Source organism: Podarcis vaucheri (assembly GCF_965113315.1).
Source record: "Podarcis vaucheri genome assembly, chromosome: 7".
Taxonomy (NCBI): domain Eukaryota; kingdom Metazoa; phylum Chordata; class Lepidosauria; order Squamata; family Lacertidae; genus Podarcis; species Podarcis vaucheri.
In genome coordinates, this window is record NC_138765.1 from 65,695,319 (window position 1) to 65,712,888 (window position 17,570).

At 44.7% G+C, this 17,570-nt stretch overlaps 2 protein-coding genes across 4 annotated transcripts in view; one reads left to right on the forward strand and one right to left on the reverse strand.

Moving 5' to 3' along the window:
- The window catches only part of CEP89 (centrosomal protein 89), a gene marked incomplete at its 5' end in the record, with an annotated part of 53,208 nt that extends 43,578 nt beyond the window's left edge, over window positions 1–9,630 (reverse strand). Inside the window, 5 exons of the mRNA XM_082233611.1 lie at window positions 237–330; window positions 2,761–2,959; window positions 4,499–4,660; window positions 6,353–6,459; window positions 9,214–9,630. Of these exons, the coding sequence (XP_082089737.1) occupies window positions 237–330; window positions 2,761–2,959; window positions 4,499–4,660; window positions 6,353–6,459; window positions 9,214–9,630 (979 nt within the window). The remainder of the gene's footprint in view (window positions 1–236; window positions 331–2,760; window positions 2,960–4,498; window positions 4,661–6,352; window positions 6,460–9,213) is intronic.
- On the forward strand, window positions 9,630–17,570 carry FAAP24 (FA core complex associated protein 24). 3 transcript variants are annotated; one of them, XM_082230841.1, is made up of 6 exons: window positions 9,630–9,717; window positions 12,658–12,793; window positions 13,102–13,241; window positions 13,947–14,099; window positions 15,336–15,653; window positions 16,331–17,570. In XM_082230841.1, the coding sequence occupies exons 2-5, from the start codon at window positions 12,685–12,687 to the stop codon at window positions 15,582–15,584; spliced, it is 651 nt and encodes a 216-aa protein (XP_082086967.1). In that variant the 5' UTR covers window positions 9,630–9,717; window positions 12,658–12,684; the 3' UTR covers window positions 15,585–15,653; window positions 16,331–17,570. The 3 variants fall into 3 exon arrangements, with proteins under 3 accessions (XP_082086967.1, XP_082086968.1, XP_082086969.1); XM_082230842.1 differs by lacking the exon at window positions 9,630–9,717 and adding an exon at window positions 9,728–10,368; XM_082230843.1 differs by lacking the exon at window positions 9,630–9,717 and adding an exon at window positions 10,581–10,589.

The following is a 17,570-nucleotide window of genomic DNA, read 5'->3' on the forward strand; positions in this document are numbered from 1 at the left end:
CTCCTGAAACTCTCTTCATTCCATCCAACCAGAGTCCTGAACAGCATAAGGCTCCTCTTCTGAGTTGGATGGTACCCTGAACAGGGCCACTCCTCATACATGTGGGGAAATGCTACAGCATTTTGATGCAAGTTGCACTTGTTCAGTAATGCTTTTGGAACATGAACTACCCTGATAATGATTTTTTGAAGTGATGTTTCCCATCGTTTCATCTCAAAGCAGAAAAGTGACATTACCTTCCACCTGAACATTTGGACGAATGAGGCAAGTAGGTTCACAGAGAAAAGAATCATCTTCACCATCAACACTAGAAGATACTGGGGGATTTTCCTAAGTAAAAATATTGCAATACAATTTATAAATCCACAGTCCATCTTATGCACAACCTGCATGTTTGCTACATGAACATATTCTACTCACTGAAATTACTATCAACCCTCACCAGCTACTTTTCTTTTTCACTCACATGGGGACAGTCTAGCGTTTCCTGAAACTACCACCATCTGGAAGGACCAGTGTGCTTTCCCTAGTGAAGTGGGGACCCCTGACCCATTGACTAGAAGCAGCCTGCAGCCAGATTTTATTCAGTCCTCTGGGAGTGGCTGAGAGGTAATAAGGCTTTGATGTTGCAAAGTCTACAACTGAATATTCTTTCTCTACAAGAAAATTGCCTATAAAAAGATCGAAGAGGGAAATGCTACATGTTACATGTTACTTGCAAGTATGCAAAAAGTTGCGTATGCATTTTACAACTGCACATAATAAATTTTCAAGGTTACCACTGCTTACCGAAGTTTGAGGCTTCAAGCAGCTGGGAGGGAGGGCTTGCAATTTAGGTCTGCAAAGAAGTTATTCGTATTTTTCAGCTAGTGTTACGGGGTTATTTTTGCTTTTGGCACAGTCAGAGCATATAAAAGTCATGGGAGGGCTCTTTTTAATAAGTAATGCCACCGGCAAAGTTGCACACGGGCTGCATTGCCTAGTATGGCTTCTGTCTCTTGCTCATGCTAGGACAAAACAGACACCAAGACCATATTAAGTATGTCATGTGGTTAAAGCAATCAAAGTTCTTTATTTTTACTAACTGATGCAATCTATGTAAACTTGCAGATACGCTATCTATCTGCCTAAAAACAATCTTTCTCACAGCATGTTTTCTGATAAATGGGAAGCTGTACCTAGTACGTATCAATGAAACCTAATCTCCACTCTGGCTAATCTCCACTAATCTGGCTTCTGCCCATGGTTCAGCACCCCCCGACTGTCAAAACACATGTGCCTCACTAATGAAGGAGAACCTGTTTGTCACCTGAAATGCAATCCAGGGAGATGCAGGGCAACTGCTGTTTAAATCATGTTCCACAGCGGGCCTCATTTGACAAGTCCCACTGCCTTCCCCATGAAAAAGGAGGAAAGCCTCTCCTAAGATGCCACCTGCAGTTCTTAACAAGTACTTGTCATACAAATATGTGTCAGTATGCTGCTCATTTTAACTAGGTGACCCTTTTTGGTTAATCTGATTAACCCACTGACCCAGGCCAAAGGAAGCACTTATCCATTTCATATAAATAAAGCATGGGAAATTGTAGCAGGAAACAGTATGAGACCCAGCCTTGCTGAGCCGAATTATATCACTTCAGAATGCAGGGCGGGGGACACTACTTCATATCAAAATCTCTATGTGCATAGGGAGCATAGGATAAGGCCATCCTAGAACCTTCTGCTCTGCCCTGTTAGCTTTCTGCATTCAGGGAAGCATCTAGTTGCCACCTGCACTTTGATGTGGGAGAAAGTCAGAAAGGTTGAGTCACAATCTTTTTCTGAACATGTCCCTCATCCTTTAGTGTGCACTCCTGAACTTTATCTCAAAGTTTTCTTATTTATTGCTGTGGGACTAATGTGCAGTGAAAGATTTCAAAACTGTTGGCCTTTCTGCTTTTCTCTGCCTCACCTAAGGACATTTTCTGCCTCCTTACACAAACACTGTTTTCTTGAAAGTTCCCCCTCCCCACCCCTTTTTCTTTCCACTCCAATGCTTTTCCATCCATTAAATTTTTAATTTCATTTGGTAAAACACTCTAACCTGCTGTAACGATAGACTGTTAAGCGGTTTGCTCCCTCAGATGCAACCAATACAAACTGACATCACAAAGGAGGGGGAAATCAATGGGAATCTGAGGCAGAGACTTTTATTGATACTGTTTTATGAACCATAGCGCCTGTCTCCTTACTGTGGCATCACAGCTTTCATTATTTTGTAGAAATGGTCTTGCCAGACTAGTTTCAAAAATAGCTTTTACAACCAAGTAAAACAATGAGTGCTGAGCAGATATTTCAGCCGGTCTGGCTGCAAAAGTGAACAGCTTCCTGGAGTTTGAATACCAAATATGATGCACAGTCTGCTCATAAATTCTGCTGCTAAAAACTCAATTACACTTATCCTCCCAAGATCATTGGGAACTGTTTGATGAAGGAATAACTCCAGGCATCCATACAAAGGGCTGCTTCAGCCACAATACCATTTTTAATTACCAACAAGTTGGTACCAACAATTGGAAACTGTCTAGCTTTAAGTGAAAGATAAACAGCTGGGATTAGGAAACACATACAGTGCGAAGGCAAATGGCATGACTGTCAATTTATACATGTAACAATAAAGGAACTGATAACAACGTAACATTTGCAAATGCGATTAAAAGAATTTATTATTTTTACAACTGTATTCAGAGAGCTGGCAGAAGCAGACACTCAAATGCTTACCTGTTTAATTTTGTGTGGAATAGCATAGCCAGCCTCGCTGCTAATGTTTATTTTTTTATCAATAACCTGATAGTTTGGATCTGGTTCCTTTTCTGTGTCTGAAGGGTATGTATCCATGTCCTCATCCTCACAACAACTGCCTGATACTTCCAAAGACTGCCCAGTGCTCCTGTCATCACCATTGCTCTTCCAGTTGTGACTGCAGGCAGAAAATGCATTAAGGGATATGAGTCACATACCCTCTCAAGTCTCCAAACCCTTGGGGTCCCTTCCTACTCTACAATTCTATGATTTCATGAGTCTTGGGTACAGTGGTACCCCGCAAGACGAATGCCTCGCTAAACGAAAAACCCGCAAGACGAAAGGGTTTTCCGATTTTTAGAGGCTTCGCAAGACGAATTTCCCTATGGGCTTGCTTCGCAAGACGAAAGCCCATAGGGAAATCTCCTGGGACAGCGGGGAAGTGCAGCGCACCTTCTCCTCTGTTCCCAGACCTGTCCTGAAGGCTTGTGGTGGGAGGTCCGGGAACAGAGAAGGCGTGCAGCGCTTCGCCTCTGTTCCCGGGACTTGCGTGGGAGGAGGGTTTTTCCTCCCCACCGCCAACATTCAGAAGGCTGTTCTGAAGGCTGGCGGTGGGAAGAAAAGCCCTTCTCCCCCGCCAGCCTTCAGAAGAGTTCCCGGAGGGCTGCCTAGGCTGCGGATAGCAGCATGCTGCCCCGCGCAAGGGGCGCTCTTAAGCAGAGCGCCCCTCGCGTGGGGCAGACATTCGCAGCTTGGGGAGCCCTGCAGGAGTTCCCCGCAGGGCTCTCCAAGGTGCAGATAGCAGCCTGCTGCCCCTATCCGCAGCTTGGAGAACCCTGCGGGGAAGTCCTGCAGGACTCCCCAAGCTGCAGGTGTCTGCCCCGCACAAGGGGCGCTCTGCTTAAGAGCGCCCCTCGTGTGGGGCAGCAGGCTGCTATCCGCAGCTTGGAGAGCCCTGCGGGGAAGTCCTGCAGGGCACCCCAAGCTGCAGGTGTCTGCCTCGCACCGGGCAGCAGGCTGCTATCCGCAGCCTAGGCAGCCCTCCGGGAACTCTTCTGAAGGCTGGCGGGGGGAGAAGGGCTTTTCTTCCCACCGCCAGCCTTCAGAAGGCTGTTCTGAAGGCTGGCGGTGGGGAGAAAAGTCCTTCTCCCCCCGCCAGCCTTCAGAAGAGGTCTGGGGACAGACTGTCCCTGGACCTGGTCTGAAGGCGGTCTCCATAGGAACGCATTAATTGATTTTCAATGCATTCCTATGGGAAACCGTGCTTCGCAAGACGAAAAACTCGCAAGAAGAAAAAACTTGCGGAACGAATTAATTTCGTCTTGCGAGGCACCACTGTATGTGTGATTTCCATACCCTTCTTCTCATGTCCTGAAGATCAAAAGCATCTGATTTGGATTTTAAATTACCCATAATTCCATAAGATGTCCCAGCTGTAAACAAACTTATTTGTTTAAACTATGGTTTCAGATCCTAGCTTGTTCTCAAACCATAGCTTAAACAAATCACAAGTGGAAAACAGATGCTTTCTATTTTCTTCCTCGGAAAGCAAGAGAGATAGAGGAGAAGGTGAGAATCCAACACTCACACGGGAACATTCATGTTTCTTATTATGTCTGAAGTGGGCTATAAAATCTTGGACTCTTTAACCAGAGGAAATAAAAGTTCTATTACAACTTTCCCAACAGTTCTCATCAATACATGCATTATATCCTACCGCATTCGCAGCTCAGTGACTGTGGCATATGGCTCAATATAATTTTCTTGATCTTGCAAGTAACTGGCATCACTCTCAGAAAGAGATCGTTGACGTGGCTGAGGGATGGCAATGGTCCGTCCAGTTAGGGTTGTCACAAGAATAGCTGCGGCCAGAGCGGATCTGGAAAATAAAAATAAATACATATTTAAGTGTTTACAATGGCTTAGAACATTTTATCTCATTTCTGACAGGAATAACCTAAATGTTATTGTGTATAAGCAACAGAAGCTGCAAAATAAAGATGGTGGAGTGGGCAAACTGCCACCTTTCCTTTCCATTTTTGGTAACATATCTTGAATCATTAGGAGCTTAAAATGTAAAGCCCTCTTTTGCAATCAGATGTGGACCGAATTAAGTCTTCAAGGTAATATCACGTGCCTCCCTCTTATCAACTATGGGAAGAAAGGAGCCTTGCAACATACTGGCTAGTTTTTTCAGCAAACTATGCTCGTGCATCTGTGGGGCACTAAATCACAGGATCAGGCCATCTCCTCACCTTTCTTTCTTTCTTTCTTTCTTTCCTTACCTTGAAGAACAAAATGTGAACAAAATGAACCTCTGAAGCCTTTTCTGGACTGTACCACTTCACCCAGCAGGCAGGATGCTGTGTATCTGAATACTGGCTCACAATTTTCTTTGTGAAGGAAAGGATTGCTTTTTTTATGTTGAAGAACATTCAAGCATGAAACCTGTGTCTGAAGGATTACAGTCCAAGAAATGCTCCACCACCACTTGATTCTCTTACATGCCTTACATGTAGTAAGACAATAAGTCTTACTGAACTCAACAGGACTTACTTTCAGCCCTGATTCTATAAATTTGCTAGAAGATGCTGCTGTTTGTGAGCGTGATTTTGAAAAGGTAAAAAAGGGAGGAAGAAAGGTGAGATTAAAAAATAATCAGAAAGCAAAATGAAGAAACAGTGATTCTTTTAAAAGTCAAAACAAAAGGTTAATAATGTTTTTAAAGGATTGTATTTTGCATTAGTACATTTTTCTGGGTTAAAATAATTTTAAAACAAAACCATTTCATTACTCTTATTTGTCAGATAAACAATAATAATCTTTGTAAGTGATCTCTTGAAAACACTGATGTTAAATTTAATTTTATATAGGGCTGCAACGTGATTAAGAAATTTTAACTTAGTCCCACAATTTATCAATTAAATTTGCATGCAAAACAATATTTCTGAAGCAAGAAGCAAACTTTCTATGTTTTTAGCAAATGCACACATGTATTTCTCATGTGTGAGAGAGAATATATATCTCCATTGATGGCCTGATTGATCAGCAGCACTTTTAGTCAATTATTTTTAATCACTTAATCCAACTGTAATCTGCACAGTCCCCTCACACATTCTTTGAATGTGTGAGGGATGTTGTTTGACCCCTTCTAACATAATAGAAAACAAAGCTGCAGTCTTTATTACAGTATTAGGGAATCATCTTCAACCATTTCCACTGTGATCAATACAAGCACACCAGTGTAATGTATACATCAACTAGTTCTTGCAAAGGAAGGAGAGTTAAAAAAAGCCATATATTTGTGCTGCTAATTGGACTGTTCTGATCGTTGCTTTTTTGTCACTCATCAGATTTTTTTTTAGCCATCCTCATTACCAATTTAAAATTAATTTATAATTAACATGCTCAAATGGTTAATGACTTCAAAGCTGCAACCCTACATATTATTGGAATGTATTAGGTTTATGTTACAGCTGCAAGCAAGAGAGAGGCATGCATTTTAAATATATATCTATATATATTCTATGCAATGAATGGTAATCAAGAGATGAAAAACATTAAGACCTACCTGGGCCTTTCTGGAGAAGGGTTTGGACTACGAGGGGGAGGGGTGCGGGGGACGGCAGCTTTAGGTGCTATGGTAGCTGCAGGGATCAGGCCATGAGCTATATGTTTCTAGACAATTTAAAATAAAGTTAGTTGGCAATGACTGACCAAACACAATGGAGAAACACAAAACTAAGTATGCACAATGACTCAAAACAACACAAAAGGGGAGAGCAATTACATGCAAATTAATGTATGTATTGGATCCAGGGCCATAGCACTAAAGAACAGGAGTACTCAATATTGCAGCATGGCAACTGAACACTGAAAGTACAAAATACATGTATTTGGAACAAATGTTGCAGTCCTGTCTGTATTTACTTGGAAGAAAGTTCCTTTGAAAACAGTGTTACTTAACTGCTAAGTAAATATGCAAAGAATTGCACTATTAGGTCTCATTAATTTCATACTTTTATGTATGTGCATAGAATCCAAAGAGGACTCAGTGCACCTAGATATATATATAATCTTAAGGTAAAGGTAAAGGTACCCCTGCCTGAACGGGCCAGTCTTGACAGACTCTGGGGTTTGTGCGCCCATCTCACTCAAGAGGCCGGGGGCCAGCGCTGTCCGGAGACACTTCCGGGTCACGTGGCCAGTGTGACAAAGCTGCATCTGGCGAGCCAGCGCAGCACACGGAACGCCGTTTACCTTCCCGCTGGTAAGCGGTACCTATTTATCTACTTGCACCCGGGGGTGCTTTCGAACTGCTAGGTTGGCAGGCGATATATAATCTTACTTCATTTTAAATGAGAATACTACTATGCTATATTACAAACTGATTTGAAACTCCTCTTGGGAAACTGCTGTGAAAGGAAAACAAGCCTGAAATCTTCTGGGGTGAGCAAAACTGGCTCGAGAGTTCTTTAGATCCTTAGAGACAGAGACTTGACATGTTTCATATGAAATATTTAACCACTTGAAAGCCATGCTGCTGAGTACAGCCACTGGCTTTAACTGGGGTTTTTTCAGGATAGCAACCAAAGCTTTCATTTATTGAAAGGAGGTAGCCACTTCTAACTAGCAGGGTAGTGAGCTATAGCCATTTCTATTTTTTTAAAGGCCATTTACAAAAGGATATTCTGTTCCCTGTCCCCGCTCCCATAAAACTGCAATATTGTACAGCCTTACACATCCATCAAATACTTCTGAGTAAGTATGCACAAGAATAGGGCTCACTTGCATGTTAAGATAAACCCTAGTTATTGCTACTGTATTATATTTATTACCCACCCTTCACCAGAAGCAATATAAAATACAGTATTAAAAGCAACTTAAAACAAATTGCAGTCACTACTAGGTTGTGTCTTAGAATGCTATATCTCAAAAGTCAAACATCTGGGTAAAGTGTTGTGTCTTTAGTATACCATGAAAGTTGTGCCATGAAGGTGCCAGACATACCTCTGTGGGGAGGAAATTTGACAGTTTATGGGCTGCCACTGATAATGTGCTCTCCTCGGTTACACACAACCCTGAACCTCTGAGTGTGATGGAACTACCAAAATGAGCCCCTCTTAACACCTGAGAGGGTCTGCACCTTAGTGGTCTTTTAGATATTTGGGGGCTATGTTGTTTAGGGCTTTTAAACACTCGCATGAGAACCTTAAACTGGGCTGGAAACAAGCTAGCAACCAGTGCAGCTGTTTTAAAACAGGAGTTATACGAGTTCTAAACAGGACTCCATCCAGTAATTTGGCCACTCCATTTTGGAACAGTTTAAGTTTCTGAGTTGTTTTCAAGGGCAGCCCCATGTAGAGCACATTGTATTAAGGCAGTCTGGAAGATATCAGAACATGGACTACAGTGGTGACACAACAGGACAATTACCATGGTCCTCCTAATAGTATACTGTGAACATACTGGTCTTGCCCATTCTGCTTCCCACAGCTACCATGCAACAGAAATAAACGCACAATTCCTGGCAACTGATGCAATACTGGTCAAATATTCAAAAAGTTTCAATTAATGCCACAAAGCAGTTATCAGTAGTGTGTACTTTGAAACCTGTGTTGCTAGTTTCTTATGTTGGATTGCTTATTGTTATAGATCTGGGGGAATCCCCCTGGCCTAAACCCTAGGAATGAATAAATATTATGATTTTGTAACAACATTTTAAAAATAAAAACATTGGTGTTTTTTTCAGGTCACTGTTCATAGGAAGCATATTTATATTTATATGTATGGCTCTTCAGGCATGGTAAAGTTAACACCAAAAATGTTCAGTTGTATTTTGATCTTGGATGAAGAAGATTAAACAGGATGATTGTCCTGGAAATGCTGCAGCAACAGTAATAGCTTGATACGGATGTCCACCCAGTGTGGGAAAGGAGCCATTCAACTTGCAGTATCGCTTTGCATACAGGAAGTCCCCCGGGGCCTCTCCAGTTAAAGCAGAACTTGAAGCAGCAAAGACTGGGAAATAACTTTGCCCTAGTCCCTGAAGCACCACCACAAGTCACAGTAGGCAAAGGCGGACGAGGTGGCTTCAATATGCATGATTCTACGTATAGAAACTTCATGCCTTCAAAAATTACACTATCCGCATGAGAACTTCCATTTCTAGAGCAAAATGACTTGTTTCTAGACTTATTTTTAGGTTACTGGCGTGTCCCGAAGACACAGAACAGGGACATTGCTAAGTGTGCAAGGCTTTCCTCATCTCTCCCCCTTCGGACAAGTTGTCCAGTGGGACGCCGAGAGTGGCAGTGGAAGAGCTACTCGGTCGCCATTGCAACCGGCGCCCCTGACAAGACACGGGGGGGAGGCGCGGGGGGGGGACTACCCTTCACCGAACCAGCACCAGACCCCGGCCCTGATACTCACGAATTGGCCCCTCCGGCCGCTCCTGAAGCGAAGCGCCATGTATGCGGAAGAGGGTTGAGCAGCGTACGCAGAAAAGGACGGCGAGGGAGAGTCTCCGCCGCCGCCGCCGCTGCCGCTGCCGCCGCCGCCTGGAAGCGGGGAGAAAGAAGCGATTCCGCCCGGGCAGCAGGGACGCTTCCCCTCTCGCAACCACGCCGAAACAAGCCGCGCGGCGATTGGCCACGGCCTCCCGCTTCCACCAATCGCCGCTCGTTTTACTGCTTCCGCCTTCCCCTTAGCAACCGGGCAGCCGTTGAAGGAGAAGCCCCGCCCATTCCTTCTCTCGTCGCTCGCTCGCGCGCATCTTTTCGTTTTGTGTTTTGACGGGGAGGGGGGAGCTTCGAGTTGCGATTGGCTGGTTGGCCCGGTGTCCGTCATGCGCAGAGGGCGCGCGCTGCTCAAAGTCTGCGTCTGTCTTTCTCTCTTTCTCTCTCTCTCTCTGGAAGCGGAGCTGGCGAGGATTGGGTGGGTTTTGTCGGGAAGGGGAGGGGGGTTCTTTAACCTCCACCCACCCTCTTTTATTGCAGGATACAGTGGTACCTCAGGTTACATACGCTTCAAGTTACAGACTCCGCTAACCCAAAAATAGTACCTCGGGTTAAGAACTTTGCTTCAGGATGAGAACAGAAATCGTGCTCCGGCGGTGTGGCAGCAGCAGGAGGCCCCATTAGCTAAAGTGGTGCTTCAGGTTAAGAACAGTTTCAGGTTAAGTACGGACCTCCGGAACAAATTAAGTTCTTAACCCGAGGTACCACTGTACTGGCCTTTGCAGAAAGCAACCTCTAAGGAGCACTAGGTGCCAGTGAGGGGGGAGGAAGGGCAAACTGGACCAGGAAAGGAGGCAGAAGCCGGACAAGCACACACAGGGAGAGGGCAGCAGCTGAGGCTCCCCTGCTTCCTGGCTTCGCATAGGCATCTGGTTGGCCACTGAAACCGTAAGGAAGCCAGGCTACAGGGCCTGGTGCTGCAGTTTCCTGCCTTCCTAACGTGTGGCTGTTGCTGGGTGGGCGCCTGTATTTTCAGCCCTGTGTGTGGCGTGATCTCTCTCCTGCCTTAAAGCAAGGGTCTCCCAACCAGGGTTGGATTTAGGTTTGATGAGACCCTAAGCTACTGAAGGTAATGTCGCTGTTTTTTTGTGTTGAATATATAGGTAAAGGTAAAGGGATCCCTGACCATTAGGTCCAGTCGTGGGCAACTCTGGGGTTGCGGCGTTCATCTCGCTTTATTGGCTGAGGGAGCCGGTGTACAGCTTCCGGGTCATGTGGCCAGCATGACTGAGCCGCTTCTGGCGAACCAGAGCAGCGCACGGAAACACCATTTATCTTCCCACCGGAGCGGTACCTATTTATCTACTTGCACTTTGATGTGCTTTTTTGAACTGCTAGGTTGGCAGGAGCAGGGACCGAGCAACGGAAGCTCACCCCGTCAAGGGGATTCAAACCGCTGACCTTCTGATCAGCAAGCCCTAGGCTCTGTGGTTTAACCCACAGCACCACCCGCATCCCTGTTGAATATATACTATTGGGTAATTTATGGACCTAATAGGTATCTAAAGCTATTTGCACATAACAAAAAGCTAGCAGCCGAGCCCATTATTTACATCATAGGAGCCTACACAACACAAAATACTGTTGCTGTATGTAGGATTTATTTTAATTGTTTTATATATTATATTTTGGAAATGTACACTTTTTTTCTTTAGATTTTTTGGGGACCCCCATTGATTAGCTTATACATAAATTCGGCACTGCTGCCAAACTTTACTGGACAACCCGGGTGCACATTTTGAAAGATGGCAGCATGGTACAGAGGGTGTGAGAGAGGAGAATAGTCACAGGACAGCTGCCATGAGGTATGTGGCCTAACAATCAGTGGCGTAGCGTGGGGGGTGCCAGGGGTGCCAGCCGCACCGGGCGCAACATTGGGGGGGGGCGCGTTTGGCCGGCCCTTTGCAAGACAAAAGTCCATAGGGAAATCTCCGGGACAGCGGGGAAGCGCAGCGCGTCTTCCCCACTGTCCTCGGACCTCCTCCGAAGCCTGGCGGTGGGGCAGAGAGACCTCCTCCCGCCGCCAGGCTTCGGAAGGCTGCTCCGAAGCCTGGCGGCGGGAGGAGGGCTCTCCGCCCAACCGCCAGGCTTCGGAAGGCTGCTCCGAAGCCTGGCGGCGGGAGGAGGGCTCTCCGCCCCACCGCCAGGCTTCGGAAGGCTGCTCCGAAGCCTGCGGCGGGAGGAGGGCTCTCCGCCCCACCGCCAGGCTTCGGAAGGCTGCTCCGAAGCCTGGCGGCGGGAGGAGGGCTCTCCGCCCCACCGCCAGCCTTCGGAAGGCTCCTCCGAAGCCTGGCGGTGGGGCGGAGAGACCTTCTCCCGGCGCCAGCCTTCGGATGGCTGTCCTGAAGACTTGTGGTGGGAGCAGTGGCGTAGCGTGGGGGGTGCAGGGGGGGCCTGCCGCACCTGGCGCAACATCTGGGGGGGGCACGGAAGAGACTCGAGTGCTAAAATCCACGGGTTAGGGGGCGCAAATTACTTGCCTTGCCCCGGGTGCTGAGAACCCACGCTACGCCACTGCTAACAATACAGCCACTATGTAGGGGGGAGGCATGGCATCATACAAAATTGGAGAAAGCGCAATCATGGTGAAGCTTTTCATATAGCTGTACTGCATTTCCATATTTTAAAAACTGCTCGACCTGACGAATTTCTGGCTAGAAAATAAGAAAGTGTGCTGAAGGGAGGTGAAAAGCAGCAGCAGCTCTTGAGAAATAACACACCTACCAATTGCAGCTCAGACTTCTCTCATAAGCAGGCAGGAACAGTTAGGTTTCCTACTCTCACAAAAATCAATTAGAAGGGTACCTGCATGTTTTGCTTTGTAACTTTCTGTGGGGAGGGGGGCTAGATTTTTTAAAAAGAAAACAACATCTGGAACCTCTGCTTGGTGGTGCCAATAAATGCCATTGTAGGCGTTTGGGTTGGTGACCCCTGGTTTACACATTCCTATTTTTTGTGTCCAAAATTGTGCTATGCAGGGCTTTACAAATGGAGTACAGTGGTGCCTCAGGTTAAGTACTTAATTCATTCCAGAGGTCCGTTCTTAACCTGAAACTGTTCTTAACCTGAAGCACCACTTTAGCTAATGGGGCCTCCTGCTGCTGCTGCGCTGCCAGAGCACGATTTCTGTTATCATCCTGAAGCAAAGTTCTTAACTCAAGGTACTATTTCTGGGTTAGCGGAGTCTGTAACCTGAAGCGTATGTAACCTGAGGTACCACTGTATATACCAGAAAGAAATAAAAACCTCTGACAGATGATTTGTTTATTAACCCAACAGCCCAGTGCCCATATGCAATGCTTCTGCATCTCATGAATAATACCTTGTTGCCTTATTTTTCCTGTGTGTTTTATGACAGGTGTTTACAAAACGAAGGAGGTCAGCGATGGCAAATGAAGGCACTCCTGTCCGACTAGGAGCCGTTAGTGTCCCTTATGGGCATGTGATTGGCCATGAAAAATGGAAAGGCTCTCTGGTTGCTCAGGGGATACAAGGTAACCGTGTCAATAGAAAACAGAACATTTGTGAAAATGTAATTAAAATACAAGATCTGGATAGGGAGTTAGACTAGAATACTTTAAGCCAGATTTTTAAAGTCAGTTTTGATCTTTTGTAAAGTGCACTTGCCATGAGAGGCTGTAGCCCTAAATATAAGTGGGAGTAAGTTTTACTGAAATTAATGGAACTTTTTATAAATAAATATTAATATTGGATAGGTAGACACAGTTTCACCCGAATTCATATTTGATGCTCTGTTATAGTTATCTTGTTACTAAAATCTTATTGTGTCTCTTATTTCAAGGGAAAGTTAAACTAATTCTAGAAGATGGCCTGGGAGTCGTAGACTTCCATCTTTCAAACAGATCCTGTGTCCTTTATATTTCTGAAGCAGACCTGGTTGCAGGAAATGGCTTCAAAAGGAGACTTGTTCGCTTTAGAAACGTAAGTGTTGCCTGAAATAGCTGGTGTTCGCCTGACTCCCCATTTATAGAACTTCCATCAGCAAGAATGTCAGGGCAATTTTAACACAGCTCAAGGATAGAGACCTCCCTTCTACTCAGTGCACACTGATGGTACTATATCTGATGCTAAATATAACTAGAAAACAACCCTTTCATGTAGTTTTATCTTTATCTGTCTTGTTTCAGAAAACTTGCAGTTCTTCCTGCCCCCTGGATTTGCTGTCTTCATTTTCTGTTTTAATTTTATTCTCACCTTTTTAAAACTGGATGATTCACATATTATTAGTAGGTGAAGCTTTTCATATTATCTCCATACCAGGAAATGCTTTATCTGTTTGATTTCTTCATAACCCGAGATAACTGGTTAGCCACTGTTAGAAACAAGATACTGAGTGTGACACAGTGATCATTGACGATGTTGGGTGTATCAGGCTGCTGTTAAAGGTGCAGGAGCAGAACTAGAACAGAAGTGGCAGCCATCGTCTTTTAAATAAGTTCAACCTTTAGGCTGATAAATAAAAGCTTGTCAGCAGCCAGGTCCCCCTCATCCCTACTGAGCAAAGATGAACATGAACAGAAGCAGAGGCTTGATTGGAAACTGAGCATACAGATCAAAGCACATTTCCATGTCACTTTTGATACCACTAATAGCTTTGTTCCATCCAATTCTTTTTTACTGTTTAAGGCTTGCAATCTCCAAGGAATTGTTATAGTTGAAAAAACCCAGATAAGCCGTCAGTATTTTCCAGCAGTGCAAAAATTTGTTGTCCTGGAACTTGGGATGACGTTACTTCCGGTGGCAAGCCAAGAAGAAGCAGCACAGCTTATTATCCAGCTGGTAAGTCCCTTCAGGAGCTGTTTATACTGCCAAATGAGTGGAATTGTGCACATGTCAGGCATATTACATTGGACATGGGTAGCAAATGGGGAATGAAATGAAGAGGGAACAGATAATTAAACAATTGGACTGTGAGAACTTAGAAAAGGATGCTGTGATTACTAAGACCAACATGGGTTCCTCAAAAAGAAGTCATGCCAGATGAATCTCATTTCTTCTTTTGATAGAGCTTGGTGAATCGGGGGAATGCTGTGGACATAGTGTATCTTAATTTCAATCAGACTTTTGACAAAGTTCTTGGAGAAAAGCTGGTAATGAATTTCAATAGGGACAAATGTAAGTTTCTGCACTTAGACAAGAAGAACCAGCTGTACAAACATAAGGCAGGGGAGCCATGACTTGCCAGTAGTACATGTGAAAAGGATCTTGAGGTCTTAGTAGACCACAAGCTTAACATGAGTCAACAGTGTGATGCAGCAGCAAAATAGTCTGCATCAAGAGAAGTATAGTGTCCCGATCAAGGGTACCACTCTATTCTGCCTTGTGTCCAGTTCTGGGCACCACAGCTGGAGAAGGATATTGACAAGCTGGAATGTGTGCAGAGGAAGGCAACCAAAATGATAAAGGGTTTGCAAACCAAGTCTTATGAGGAACAGTTGAGGGAATTGGATATGTTTAGCCCGGTAAAGATCTACAAATACTTAAAGGGCTTTCACATGGAGGATGAAGCAAGCTTGTTTTCTCCAGCTCTAGAGGCTAGGACCCAAACCAATGAATTTAAGTTACAATAAAGGAGGTTCTGGTTAAACATCAGGAATACCTTTCCAACATTAAGAGCTATTCAACAGTGGAACAGTCTCACACGAGTGGTTGTGGAACAGGTTCTTAAGCAGAAGTTCAATGTCATTTGTTATGTATGATCTAGTTAAGATTCCTTCACTGCAAGGAGTTGGAATCGATGACCCTTGGAGTCCCTTCCAATTCTATGATTTTATGCCACCTGTTTCTGTTGAGGCTCTGCAGTGTGTTTACAATGCTGGTGATCTTTGCTTTTTAGTTTTACTCATTTTCTCAGTCAGCAGAGGAGCAGAGCATACAGAAAAAGGGTTAATTCCTTTTCTAGAAGGCAGGATCAACACTGCTCCTAGGGAGAGGGGGGAAACATGTAGCAGAATGAAATGATTAACACTAAAAGCCACTAGAGGGTGCTCAGACTCTCCTTGTTGTCTGTTCCAGGTGCAGGAGCAAACTAAAGATCAAGCCAGCAACCCCTTTTTGGCTAAGAAATGTCCCCAGCTCTTAGAGGCTTCTGTATTCCAAACGGTTCAGCAGATTCCGGGAGTTGGGAAAACAAAAGCTTTGCTTCTCCTGGAACGGTTTCAAAACCTCCACCAGCTTTGCAACGCATCCGTCCAGGAGCTTGAGCAAGTAGTTGGACACGCCCTAGCCCAACAAATCCATACATTTTTTGCACCGGCAAAGTAATCTCACCTGGTTGGGAAGGTGGAAGTGAACCATGTACACCATCTCAAGCTCCTTGCTCAAAGGACAAAGGTGGATTATAAACATAATAAAAACCTCCATGTAGCCTGCATGCTTGAACAGCGTCACAGACACATTTTGGATTTGGGTAGTGGCCTTGCTTGTTACCGCCATGGCAGATGGTTGTCGACTTTTGTCTGAAGTTACCTTATGTAAGCCTTGTATCTGTGACACATAAGTAGCACGGCCAGGATCTTAAGAACTGCAGCTGGTCCCATGTGCCTAAGAAGGCTTTATATCATTTTTGAAACATCAGCTTCCATTTCCCATAACGAGCGTCCCCTGAAATTGTGGGGGGTTTGCAAAAGCAGTTTGCAGGTCAAAAGAGCAAATGAGATTACAAAAATTCCACTGAGTGCCCACCTGGAGCAGCTATTTGGATCTTAGCTACTTTTCCTTGGACAAGTCCCATTTAATATAAAACTCTTCTAGTATACAATGAAATACCCTGAATGTTAGGGTTGGGATTAGACGGAGAAGCACTCTGCTCACAAATGCTTAAGTAGTGAGTTCCCAATTATTATTGGTTCCCATTCACACACCCTTTTTGCAAGAAGCTTTGATTTTGTTTATTTTGGAATGACTGGGGGAAAACCACTGGGAGTCCAAGCCTATGGAGGGTGAAGTGGTGCCTGGCCTGACTTTTGCAAACATGAAGCCAGCAGTTGAGCTGCCATTTTCTCCAATAGGGACAAGCAACTTAAGAAGAACCATTGCTGTGGTTGCCTCAAATGACTCATCAGACCAAGGCTCCTGCTGTCAAAATTGCCTGGGGAAATATATTCTCGCAAGTGGTGCTATGAAACCAACCCTTCCCGCCCCCAAGTTGATCGCAAGTCTGTGAAGCCTTATTTATTGCTGTTGCATCAGCTTTCATCCGCACCTGACCTGACCAGCTGCCAGGTTGCTTTTGTGTAAATCATCTTGTTTCAGGTGACATGCTTGGAAACCGGCTGTCTTGGCGCAACCTGAAGATCACTTTTCTGCCAGGCACCTGGGATGCTGCCAACCTGAAACACGTAGGAGTGTCAGAGTTAAAAAGGGTGCCTGACTCAGACTTCCTCACCTGCCGGTGGCGTTCTGTATGCCTTTCGGTGGAGTCATGCTTTCGTGAAACTCAAAGGTTATAACCAAGCCCTTCTGGGCAAGGCTCCCAGCCTGCTGTTCGGTTCTCTTCAGAGAAGTGGACGCCTGGGAGGACAAATGGAAAGTGATGCATCTCTCTTGACTTTTTTACTGCCTGCAGTCCCATTTTAAAGACATCCCCTGTGGATGTTCCTGCATTTTGGCTATGGATGAATCCACTAATTTGGTTCCTGTCCCTTGCACAGTATTTGCCATTACAAGCACTCAATTCTAGACAAGCAAAAAAAAAAAGTTGTTTTGCTAATTAATTGTGTTTCCCAATTAGTGGTCCTTTGTTGGTATAAGGCATCTGGTAGCTAAATGGGGGAGGGATGAAGTTTTCAGTTATTCTTCCTGTGTGGCCTCCAGATCTGCTTCAGAAGGTCCCCTAACCCTCTGGAGTGGATACTTTGGGGTTGGGGGCTCCCATGTCTTCATCACAGGCACACAAATTGGAGAAACTCTTAGTCTGTAGGCTGCCGACACATTCTGTCTCCTCTGACAAGTTAACTGATTCAGTATTGCTTTTCATCACTTTTGAGGGTCTTTTGGTTAATTTGAAAATTTCACTAAAATTGCTTACTTTTTTGCTATTTTACTAACACCTTTAGTTTCACCTCAATACATGTGACTATACTTGTTCATGGTCTCCCCTCCTATTACACTCTCCCCTCCCCTCTGAATGCCCCCCAAGTTGAGATTTGGACGAAGACCCTTATGTAACTCTGTAAAATATGGTGTATGGCTTTTATAAATTAAAAATAAAATAATCACTAAATGTTTTGCAAGTTCTAGGCACAAGAA